The 12230-nt window shown below is 49.1% G+C and overlaps 1 protein-coding gene across 4 annotated transcripts; it reads right to left on the bottom strand.

Moving 5' to 3' along the window:
- Nucleotides 1-1231: 1231 nt before the first annotated feature.
- Nucleotides 1232-11381, bottom strand: CHST4 (carbohydrate sulfotransferase 4). Of its 4 annotated transcripts, XM_089319854.1 has the most exons (3): nt 10840-10950; nt 8660-8733; nt 1232-3549 (listed from the first exon to the last, which is right to left on the bottom strand). In XM_089319854.1, the coding sequence occupies exons 2-3, from the start codon at nt 8680-8682 to the stop codon at nt 2361-2363; spliced, it is 1212 nt and encodes a 403-aa protein (XP_089175980.1). In that variant the 5' UTR covers nt 8683-8733; nt 10840-10950; the 3' UTR covers nt 1232-2360. The 4 variants fall into 4 exon arrangements, with proteins under 4 accessions (XP_089175980.1, XP_069919678.1, XP_002711719.3 ...); XM_070063577.2 differs by lacking the exons at nt 8660-8733; nt 10840-10950 and adding an exon at nt 11075-11381; XM_002711673.6 differs by lacking the exon at nt 8660-8733.
- Nucleotides 11382-12230: the final 849 nt, after the last annotated feature.

Genomic DNA, 12230 nt, shown 5'->3' on the forward strand with positions numbered 1-12230 from the left:
TAGAGAAAGATATTCCATCCACTAGTTCACTCTCCAAATGCCTACAATAGCCAGGCCTGGGCCAGGCCAAAGCCAGGAGCCTAGAATTCAATCTAGGTCTCCCACATGGGTGGTTGGGACCTAAATACTTAAGCCATCATCTGCTGCCTCCCAGGGTGTGCATTAGTAGGAAGTTGGATTGGAAGCAGAGTAGCTGGGACTTGACCCAGTCACTCTGATACGCCACTGCACCAAAGGCCTGCCCCAGAAGTTGCTGGTTTAAAACCGTCCATTGGAGGCTGGTCTTTCAGAGGGGAAAACAGAGATGGCTGTTTTCATGATCTGTTCCCTCACTGACCCTCCTCACTGTGTTCACACTGCTCTCTGCTACCCTAGCCTAGCCTTGGGGAAATTTTACTGTTAGATTGTTTTGGAAGGTCAATAGAGGCAGGTGTTTGCCTGGGACATCCTCCACTCCTGAGGAGTTCCTAGACTGGATTTGGATGTCAGAAGAAATCCCCTTTAAAGCCATGTGAACGTTAACGTCCACAGACCCAGCTGGTAGAGATGCTCACGTATCTCGGGCAGCAGGGCAGCCGAGACACCATGCGTCAGAACTGAGTGGGAGAATTCTGACCCAGCCTCCAGAAGGCTGGCTGAAGTGAGAAGCACGTCCAAAGGCGGAAATGAAATGAAGGTGAAGTGGCATAACTGTACTGAGAAAGTCAGGACTCAGAGGCCCACAGAACTGCAGACACACACATGCATGCACACCACACACACCCACACACCCACACACCCTTTCTTCTTGGCTTTCCAGCCTCATCACAGCCCGGGGGGCAGGATTAAGTGGCAGACACTGAGCAGGTGCCACAGTGCCACCTGTGTTAGAACAAGACAAAGAGTGTTGCTGCCTGTTGCCAGGCTGGCCAGGGAAGGGCCCTTGGGGTAGCCTGATGAACACACACATCCCAGTCTCCACACTGGAGACTCTTGAGTTCAGCAAATTTGAGGTAGGGCCTGGGAGTGTGCCTTTTTAAAAGGTAGACAGCCAGGTCTGGGAGCCACTGCAAAGACTGGGAGAAATAACATTTTTTTGTTCGAGGCAGTGACCACCAGCAGCAATTACATGAGAGCTGGGGACCTAGGGGGATGCAAGGGAGTTTTACAACTTAGGCCTCTTTCTGTGACTTCTTTGGTAATTTTAGAAGTCTTTAAAAAATATTTTGAGAGCAAGAGAGAGACAGCAAGCAAGTGTGCCACCATCTGTTGGTTTATTCTCCAAGTACCTGCAACAGTGAGGGCTGAGGTAGACCAAAGCTGGGAGCCTGGAACTAAACGTGGGTCTCTCACGTGGATGGCAGGAACCAAAGTACTTGAGCACTTGATGCCTCGCAGGGTGCATAATAACAGGAAGCTGGGAATGGACGCAGAGCTGGGACTCAAACCCAGTCGCTCCAGTATGGGATGTGGGCTTCCCAAGCAGTGTCTCAACCATTACACCAAATGCTTGCCCCTCTGCCACTTCTTAAGAGGAAACAGATTTAAGTCATCGTGTGATACCAAACACTGAATTAGCAATTTTTATACATGTGGGTGAAAGATAATATCAAAGGTAGAAAAAAACTACAAAGGTGATTGATTATTATGTTCTTGGGTTAGGGCATCGTGTGAACGAGCATTTACTTCTAGTAATTAGAAAGCATAAGAGGGGGCATTCCAAACCGAATCTTATTTTGGACTCTGAATATTACTGGATTGGGCAGCTTCCCAGGTCTGAGTCCTCTATGTGATAGGCAGATGCAGAGGGGAAGTGATGTCCGGTACCAGTCCAGCCACCCTGGGAACCTAGGAGCTTGCTCTGCTGTGTAGGAGCTCTGTTCCATACTCACAGCACCGATGGCTGTGATGGCCAAGCTCACAGGTAAGCATACAACTCCATGGTAGTTTCCTTCCATGAATCCCAGGGCTGGCTCAGAGTTGCTGTATCTGAGGAATGTGCTGGTGAGGTTTTTGGTGAAAGACCCCATCCTAGTTTTCAGTGTCTCCGTCCTTTGCCTTTGAACAAGATGTGGGCAGGGAGGCTTATGTATTTACGCCACTGCTTGGTGTCCCTTGGGCATCCAGGCCATGAAGTCTCTGAGGTAAGGACGGATAGGAAGGTCATGAGAAGAGGCAAGTGCCCTGTTTTGGTGGAAGGTGCTGCTCGTATAAGGTCCATGAGTCTTTTTTCTAGACAGGAGCGTAGACACAAAGTTCCTCTGCCAGAGCACGTGTGGGTGCAGCTCCTGCCCACCACGTGTACCTGAGAGGACACAGTGAAGGCTCAGAGCATTCAGAGGGCATGGCTGAGGCTGGTGCCAGGTGGGGACTGAGCCTCGTCAGACCTGTTGGTAGATTTGCTCTGAGGGCCTCCAGGTAGACAGAAGATCCAGTGACAGATTTTTCTGTTCTTGTTCAGATCTGACCTGGTGGTAGCCCAGTAAATCCATGGTGTCACCACAGACTTTCTGAATTTGAGAAACCTTTGTGTAAGGCAGGGACCAGCGCCAGGCCTGGGACACATTGATGGCGTCCCTGGCATTTGTATGGAAGGCATGCTCACCCATGCCCTTGCCTCTGGTGATGTTATGCACCCAGGTCTGGAGATGGGGCAAGAATCTCAACCCCACGTAGTCATACATTCGGGACGTCTGGACCAGGGGGTCCCGGACCAGGTCCTCATAGCGCATGAGCAGGTAGCGCTGCTTCAGGGCTTTGGGCAGGGACAGGATGGCCTTGAAGATCTCCAGCTGGCTCTGGCAGATGATCTGCATTGTGTAGTATGGTTGGTCCTCCTTCTTGATCTTTTGCCAATGCTGCCCCATCACAATGTGGCTGTCAATCATGAGTTCTGCCACTGTGTGTTCTCGAGAACGGAACACAGCCCGGGGATCCCGGACCAGGTGCACGATGTGCAGGTTGAGGGAAGGGTCTGTCAGCAGCGGGTAGAGGGACTGCAGGTTGAAGAAGCGCACCTCCTTGAGCACCACGTGGCTGTAGGAGCGGCAGGCCTTCTCCACTGCCTCAAAGGGCTCTCGATTGCACAGGAGCTTGCAGTGAGCCTGGGAGATGATCTTGTCCCGAGGGAAGACGTTACAGGCAGGTGGGGAACACAGGGCCCGGCTGTGGTCCCAGTGGAAGACACTGGACAGTTTCCGGGGCCCTGGTGACATGTAGGCATCAAAGACACTCATGTCACACAGAAAGACAGAGCGTATCAGGTCCCGCACTGCCATGTGCAGCCTCCAGGGCGTGCTCTGTGTGAAGGTCATCCACACGTGCCAGGCGGGCTCCATCAGGTAGAAGACATCTGGGTGCTGCCCGAAAAGCTGCCCCACAAAGGAAGAGCCTGAGCGCCACGAGGACAGGATGAGCACGTGCATGGGCTTGGGCTCCTCCTTCCTGGACAGGGAGAACGAGTCCTGGCTGTACTTGTGGAACAGGAGCACAAAGAGCACCATCTGGGAAAACAGGAACAGCAGTAGGCGCACTTTTCTGTGCAGCATCATTGTGCCAGTGTGGAAGACCCTGCAGAAAGCAGCAGAAGGGCCCGAGTTACAGAGCAGTTCTGGTGGCTGCCTTCCTTCCCCTCTCCCAGAGTCACCCCTACCCAGGAGCCATGTAGAAAGCCAGAACCTTCCCGCAACAGCACAAACCCCTCTGCAAATCTTGCTCCTGCAGTTAGTGTGTCGATCAGTTCATTTTTAAGGCCTTCAGTGCTCCCTTACTGGTCTTTCTTTCCCTTGACCCGATCAAGAATACCTGAATTCACTATACTCGGTCAACACAGGGCCCGTGATGGGCACATCTCCTTCACTTAGGCCATCTGGCAATGCCAACCCTCAGTCTGACCCAAATCTTGGTTGAATACCTTGTGATTCTTCCTGAAACTGAGGGAGATAAGCCAGCCTTCAGGGAACTGCCTTGAGGCCATTGCTCAGCCCTGCCCCCACCTTGAAGGAGCGCACCACTAGGCTGAGTGTCTTTCCCTCCCCCACCTTAAGCACAAGACTTTCCACTCCAGTGTCCAGATTGACAGGGCTACAGACCATGAACTTGATACAGTTGTGTCCTCAGTGGCAGAGCCAAGTGCCCATGGCACCTGTCACCTGATTTCTTCTCGCTTGTTCTCATCCTGTGGGACCAGGGACATATGGAGCTGATCCAGTGCTGCATCTTTGTAGGTCGCAAACCACCTGAACCTATTTGAGCTAGATCATTCTTTCCTGCCCAGCTGACTCTGTATGAGTGTAGCAAGCCACCTGAGCTGCGTGGTGATACTTGTGGCCTGTTTGCCACTGTGCTGCCGCTTAGAGAATGCTTGCCTGTTTGACACAGCCTACTCAGGGCTGCTCAGTGTGGTTGGGGGGGGTTGTACACTGCAGCCTTAGGAGACATCACCTCATCAAGAATTTAGATATCTATTATAATTTTTTTTCCTATGATGGGTATTTGGCATTGTAGTTAAGACTTCGCTTGGGATACCAGTTCTACTCCTGAATCCATTTTCCTGCTAATGCATACCCTAGGAAGCAGCAGCTGATGGCTCAAGCAGTTTGGTCCTGGCCACACATGTGGGAGACCCACATTGGGTTCTGAGCTCCTGGATTTGACCTGGTTCAGTCCTGGCTGTTGTGGGCATTTGGGGAGTGAGCCAATTGATGGGCTGAAGTTGGATCTCCATCTCTCTCTTTCTCTCCCTTTCAAATAAGTAAAATATTAAAAAAATTTTTTTTTCTGTGGGCAGTGGTAAATTAGTCATCTTGATCCAATAAGAAAATATATTTAGGGTAGTTTTCTAGTTGTAATGTGTTAAATATTTAGAGAAGGGTTTTCGTTTTGTAACCCACAGAAAGGCACATCAAACTCTGACAACCCAGACCTTACTCGCCTCACAACCAGAGCTTGCTTTGTGTGGAAAAAAAAAAAAAAAAAAAAGCACAGTAGGGGCTGTGGCTGTGGCTTAGTAGGCTAAGCCTCCGCCTCTGCCTCCGCCTCCACCTCCACCTGTGGCACTGGCATCTCAAATGGGTGCAGGTTCTTGTCCCGGCTGTTCACTTCTGATCCAGCTGTCTGCTTATGGCCTGGGAAAGCAGTAGAGGATGGATCAAGTGCTTGGGCCCCTGAATCTGTGTGGGAGACCCAACAGAAGCTCCTACTTTTGGCCTGGCCTAGCCCTGGCCACTACGGCCATTTGGGGAAGCCAGTGATTGGAAGGCTTTTCTCTCTGACTCTCCCTCTCTCTGTAACTGCCTCTCAGATAAAAAAATAAAATCTTAAAAAAAAAAAAACAAAAACCAAAAAAAACCACTCTGTTACTAGGGCCACGGTAGGAGATTTAAACTCTTTCCTTCATGATCCTGGATCAACTTTGGGGTACTTCCTGACATCAGTAATGACTGAGAGACATGATAACTGTAACAAAAGGGCATAAATATAGTAGCAAGGAAGTGCTCTCTTCCTGCTTTAAAAAATAAGAGTGACTATATTTCCAGAAAGTAATTGGAGCTGGGTTTAGGGTTTGCTATTTTCCTGGTGACAGATCTTACTGCTAATGTTAGAAAAAGTTTTGAATGGGTAATATGAGTAGTTAGATGGTTCAGATCATTTTGAAAAGCGTCGTCATGGGTGTTAGGTCCACAGACTCAGAATCTACAATTAGGTGAGACTCTGCAGGCAGGGAGAAAGCTTGCAGCCTGGCCTGTCATAACTCAGCTCCTCAACGTGAGGGCTCCAGAAAGTTCCTGGAAAGTGGATTAAAAGATAAGTCTATTTTGCTGCAAAAGTTTTGAAATCCAAATCCATGAATAGTATTTTCATGACTTGTACTCTCCATGAAGTGAAGTAGTTTTTTTGTTTTTTGTTTTTTTGTTTTTTTTTTTTTAAGATTTATTTAGAAAGGCAGAGAGAGAGAGAGAACTTCTACCTACTGGCTCACTCCCCAAAGTACTTGGGCCATCATCTGCTGCTTCCCAGGTGCGTTAGAAGGGAGCTGGTTTGGAGGTGCAGTAGCTGGGACTTGAACTGGTGTTTTGATACGGGAAGCAGGCATCCCAATCGGTGGCTTAACCTGCTGCACCACAATGCCCGTCCCCTCAATAAACTTTCTGAAGATTTCTCTGTGGGTGGATTTCAGTTTTTTGGCACTCACATAGACGTATTTTAATTTCACTTCATTTCCCACAAACATTTTGAAGTGCCCCCAGAGTGGACGGGGGAAGTCTTGTGTCCGTGGGAGAGGTCTGCAGCGGGAAGTGAGGAGACTGCCGGTGGGGCTATGTGGAAAGAAGGCAACGATGTGTCTTTAAGGAGGACACAGTATTTTTCCAGGGAAAAGAACACCTAAGAATCTTCCTGCTACTGAATTAGTTGCTTCATCTTACGATGAACAGCTGGCATTTACCCACCACTTCGGTATACTGCACAGCACAAAGTCTACTTCCAGCACGTGCCCCCCTGCCCATTTCCCACTTCACCTCCAGATAGCAATAGGACATACTTTATAAAATGGGTCCTTTTTGCTGCTTTATGTACACACAGGCAAATGCAAACATGCATGTATTCTCAATGTTTTCCCTCTTCAAAACACAAAAAATAGTAAGTTTAGCAAATTATCCACACTGTGCCGCCCCCTCTTGTCTTTGCTTGTCACTGGGTCTGGAGGAGCTCTTCAAGGCAGTATCAAAGTGTGTCCTTATTCCTTCTTTACCAAGCAGCATTCTGCTGTATGGATTTGCCACATCTTATTTAACTGTTTTCCTCATTGATGGCCTTTCGGGCTCTTTCTAGTCTTAGCCATGTCAGATGTTTTAGTAATGACCTATATATTCACACACCATTGCACATGTATGTAGCATAAATCCCCAGAACTGGAATTGCTGAATCAGAGAGTACCTGCATCTGTAACTTTGATAGATCTCCTACCCGTGTGGCCTTCATACTGGCCATAACCCATTCTCTCTGTCCAGAGCCCCAGCGGCATTAGAGAATGGATTTTAGGGGAGGAATATGCCAGCCACAGATGTGACTCAGAGTTTAGAGCTTGTTTCCCAGAGAGGAGGGTATGTGTGCTTTGCCAGCTCATGGGCTTCCCTTGGAAGTCCCCTGAACTTTCTGGGAAGTATGTAATGACCCAGCGAAACGTTGGGTGACAGTGGCAGAAAAACCCCTTCTCTTCCATCCATTGCAACAATGCTCTTCCTCTGGGTGAGCCAGAAGGATCCAGTGAGGATCATCTCTCCTTCATGGCCAAAAACCACTTTGCTTTATGTCAGGGAAATGTCGACAAACGGTAATTCCTACCTTGTAGTCTTGTCCATGTTGAATTAGAACAGGACCAGCTAAGACAGGTTCCTAGGTCTTAAACCTTAAGCCCAAGTGGAAATGATTAGAAACCAAGTCTTTGTTCTCATGCCTCAAGGATGCCACTCCAAGACTGAAGAGGTGACTTTAGGAGAAGACCTTACTAAAGACGTGAGCATGAAAAGGTTTGGAACATAGAGATAGGAAACAGTGGAGCAGAGGAGAGAGGGAAGCCAGAAATGAAGAGCCTGGCCTGTTGAAAGGAATTTTATAGGCAGCTCCTATAATCACTCTAGGAAAAAGCTAACATTTCCTGAGGATTAGGAAAGTAGACCTGTGCACACTCCCTCCCTCCCTCCCAGCTTCAAGCCAACCCTGCATCCTGTGTGGGGCTCCATGACTCTGCTCCCTTGCCTGCCAACTGCTCCTGGCCTCAGGCCCATTCCCTCTCTGAGCTGGAGGTGAGCCTCCTAACTCTGTCCCCAGCCACTCCCAGTCATCCATGGCGCTCAGGAATTCCTGTGGAAGCCCTCTGACTTCCTCCCCTGCTTGTTCTTTCCATGAGGGCCTTCCCTGGGCAGAAAGAGTATGCTTTTGTGATGGCATACCACCCCTGGACACTGGGCTCTGGAAACATCCTGGGCCTGGACAGCACCTGCAGAGCTGACCAGACAGCCGGGGACGACTCTCGGGGGTGTCTCTGCATCGAGCGTGGTCAGCAGTAGACACTGATGCTCCGGAGGCCACTGCAGAAGTGTGGTGAGGCAACTAATCCCTGTGCTGGACGAGGCTCGGGGAAGAAGGCAAACTCTTCATCTGCATCCTGGAACCCCTCTCCCGGTGCCGGCACTGCCCTGGGATGCTCGGCTCTCCCCATCAGCCACTGCTGCCAGAGAGGATTTTTTTTTTTTTTAAAGAACAAAGCTATCACTTCATTCTGTCACTTCCCTGCTAAAAATCCTTTGCCAACTCTCCAGCATTTGTAGAAATAAATCAAAACCCCCAAGCCTTACACCTCAGGTTCTGGATGGCCTGATCTTGATTTCCTGTGATTCTTCTCCTCCACTAGGTGCCAGACTTAACTTTCTGTTCTTTCACACTTGCCCTGCTGCTCAGGAGCCCTGAGGCTTTCGTGAGCCTGCCCTCTTCCTCCCAGAGTCTGCTCCCTCTCAGGAATGGCTTGTACTGCAGACTCTGCACCAGCATCCCCCTGCCCCGCCCCCGCCCCACCACCCCCGGCGGCAGGAAGCAGCTGTCTGTGAAGGTCTGCACTGGGCTGCTGGAACTTGCAGGAAAGCCTGTCTGATCTCGCAGGATAAATGAATAAGTCAGTAACCTGTGGAGCCTGGAAAGAGCCATGATCGTTGTTGACAGCAGATGACTGAGTTCCTTCCTTCACGATGTAGAAACCTGCCCTTTCCAGAATGCGAGGACAGTCGTTAGGTTCAGTTATTAGAATTTAGCGGAGTGTTCAGCACATCACCAACACCGTCTCAGTTACGCAGAGCAAGGTGTAGTAAAGTCTGAGGCCTCAGTTTGATGCAATATGGCACAATCCAAAAATAGTTGCCACACTGAGCATGTATTAATTCAGACTAGGGAAGAAACCCATGAACATTATTTTTAGAAAATGTTAAAAAAAAGTAAAGGCCCCAATGTGGGATAAGAGGCTACCTGCTCTAACCAGCTCACTTAAAAACCCCACGTCAGTACATTCTAGAGTGTCACCCCCACAGTAATTTAAAAACACACTGCCCCAGTGATGGGTGAGTGGTGGTACTATCTCAGAACACGAAGGGCAGACCATCCCCAGAGAAGCCTGAGAACCACAGGATCTTAACAATGTCACCAAAGAGAGCAGGTGGGAGCAAAGGAGAATCATTATATTCTTGGAATTGTATCTATGCACTATGTTGAATCTGTAAAAAATTAAAAATACACATTGGGGCCAGCACTGTGGCGTAGCAGGTGAAGCTGCCACCTACAGTGCTGACATCCCATATGTGTGCCGGTTCAAGTCCTGGCTGCTCCACTTCTGATCCAGCTCTCCGCTGTGGCCTTGGAAAGTAGTAGAAGATGGGCCCCTGCTCCGTGTGGGAGACCCGGAAGAGGCTCCTGGCTCCTGGCTTCGGATTGGTGGAGCTCCAGTCGTTGCGGCCAGTTGGGGAGTGAACCAGTGGGTGGAAGACCTCTCTCTCTTTCTCTCTCTCTCTGCCTCCCCTTCTCTGTGTAACTCTTTCAAATAAATAAATAAATCTTTAAAAAATTTAAAAATACACTTTTTAAAAAAAATCATCAAAGGAGTAGTGATAAGGGAGAACCTACACTAGGCAAAGGGACCATGAAGTCCCCCAAATCAGCCCTGTGTAAGGTTTTAGGAACAAAATGGGGGAATTCTCAAGGAAAAAAAAACCAAACAGATATCAATTTAAGAAATCTGGATTCCAGCCACCCAGCACATTCCTAGTGAGATTATGCCCTGGTGACCAGAAATTAGACATGGCAGACACTGGCTCGCACAGAGACTGGAGAATCACTGGATCCAGTGATCATCACCCATAGTCTGTAGACCTGGGACAGCTGTGCAACCAACCCCTGGAGCCAAGGGTGTCTTGAATACCAGTGCTGTCTGGTGCCAAGGTCAGTGCTGGGCACACAGTAGGTACTCAAGAAACATCTAGCAGTGATTGACTGAGTGACATCTGTAGAATGCTGTTTACTGTTTTGAGGTGCCCTCATAGACCCAGGAAGGAAGCATTTGAATTTTGCACGTATGAAAATATTCCAGTCCCAATGAGAAGTTCCAGACTTGACCAGGGCCACTTAAGATGGAAGAGTCTCCTGCCTTAGCATAGTTGCTAGCCCTGTAACTTAATTATATTTTACCTCTGCATGGCATTCCGCAATTTTCAAGGTCTTCTTGGGGCAGTCATGAAAACAATTCAGTTAGGAATTTAGGACAGTCAGGAGCCACTCCTCCCATTTTTCAGGATTAAGAAACTGAATTTTAATTGATGGCTGTAACAACATTGCCTGGAGCAGGACCCAGGTCTTTTGGGTCCCAGGTTGTTCAATGACCGTACTACACCTCACCTGAGCTACGAAACAAACCTGCAGCTGACTGCACCTCCTGCCTTCCCTTCCCAGCAGAGATAGGGGAGAAGCTGTAGGAAGTACAGCAACAAGAGCTCCAAAGTCAGGACCTGACCAAATCAGAGGCACCAGGGAACTGTCACAAAACACACATCAGAACAGCACTCCCCACGTCTGGCTCTTTTGGGTTCTTGTAGGGTTGGAGCCGGTGTGTGTGTAGAGGGGAGCTGCTGGTAGGCAGAGTATTTTTTTTCCACCCCAAAGAGTCCCCTGGTTCATTCTGATTCACCCTCTCTGGGTGAGCCCCCTTCCAGCATCAAAATCCCCAGTGGAGCTGCCAGAGGTTGTGTGGTACTCTGGCTCCCTCGGCCCTGGGATCCTGGCCCTGCACTGGAGGTGAACACAGGGAAATTCTCTTCTTACCTTGCTAAGGGCTTCAGCTTCCCCACTGCTGAGAGAGGCTGGCTGCCAGCCGGCCTGTGGACTTCTCTGCTCTGACTCACCAACCCCCTCTGGGCTCCCTCCTCTTCCTCCTCCCCACCCCTCCTCCTCCTTCCCTTTCTCTTCCCCCTCCTCCTCCTTCTCCTCCTCCTCGAATTTTGCATACCCATCCTGTGTGGCTGCCCTCTCTCTCCCTTTTGCTGCAAAAAGGACCCACCTTGCAAGGCAGGCTGGAGAAAGCCCTTGCTCCTGGGGAGCTCCAGCCTCAGCAGCTTGAACAGTGGCGAGACGCCAGGGTAGGAAGATTCTACTGCAGGTGGGCTGGGAGCAGCAGAGGAGGAGGCATTCTCCCCAGGGGCTGGAAGCTGATCCTGGAATGTTCACTCCTCAGAGGCAGCCATGGAGGTCAACTCCCTTAAGGCAGAGTGGAAACAGAAAAAGATCCTTGGAAATGAGGTTGATAGGAGCATTGCCTGACAGTAACAGCCTGAGTGCTCTGAAGATCTTGACTCTTGCTGTTACTCTTATCTCTGAGAAAATGTGAACATAACCTCTGCATGGGCACCTGCTTTACTCGCCCCACCCCAGGTCTGGGAGGGGGTTACATTTCTCAGCCTCTGTGTCATATTCAGTGTTTTCACCCTTCTCAAAGGAGATAATAAATATATTCTGGGAGGACATGGATGTTTGGTTGGAGCAGGGAAAAAATATTTCCCCAGAAGGAAAAAAAAAGATACAAGTTACTTTTAAAGATGATAACTTAGTAGCCCTTGGGCTAGCCAGGTCCCCACCCTGAATTTTTTCCAGTGGATGCACATGAATAAATGGGAATTGTGGTGTCGTGTGGAAGTCACAGACTTTGAAAACAGAGATCTGGGCAAGTCATTGCACCTCTGTGAGCCCTAGGATAGCTGAGTAAAATAAGGGTAACAATGTCCACCTTATTGTGTTCTTGTGAAAGCCAGGATCAACACATATGAAGCCCCTAATAAAAATCTTGACAACATTCGTAGCTATTATTGAGTGATAATAGCATCTCATTTCTCTTACTCAACTGCTGCCAGGTTTTCCAGGCTTAGAAGGGAGAGAGAGAAAGCAGGCGGTGTTGTTTGAGATCTGGGAAGTTTATGTTTGCTGATTTCCATCAGCTGAGTCCCCTAAGGCCTTATCATCGGGACCTGTGCAGGTCACCATGGCTGCATGTTGATTTCCGTTGCCGTTGTGTGGATCTTCCTTCCCTAATCTTCCCCTCTGAAAATTTCAGAGCCAGACCCCCGGGCTTTGGCAGTTTTACTTTTATTCCCTTTCAAAAAAGTAATGCTCGCTAAGTATAGGAGATCGGAAACTACCAGTGTGTGTAAGGAAGAAAATGT

This window comes from Oryctolagus cuniculus, chromosome 18 (assembly GCF_051225735.1).
Source record: "Oryctolagus cuniculus isolate XC-2025 breed Fujian yellow rabbit chromosome 18, ASM5122573v1, whole genome shotgun sequence".
Lineage (NCBI taxonomy): Eukaryota > Metazoa > Chordata > Mammalia > Lagomorpha > Leporidae > Oryctolagus > Oryctolagus cuniculus.

Coding starts and splice junctions, on each gene's coding strand:
- CHST4 (XM_089319854.1), bottom strand. CDS start 8,682: ATGGCTCTTTCCAGGCTCCACAG. Junction 3,550..8,659: donor GCTCTTTCCAGGCTCCACAG/GTTACTGACTTA, acceptor TGCTTTCTGCAG/GGTCTTCCACACTGGCACAA.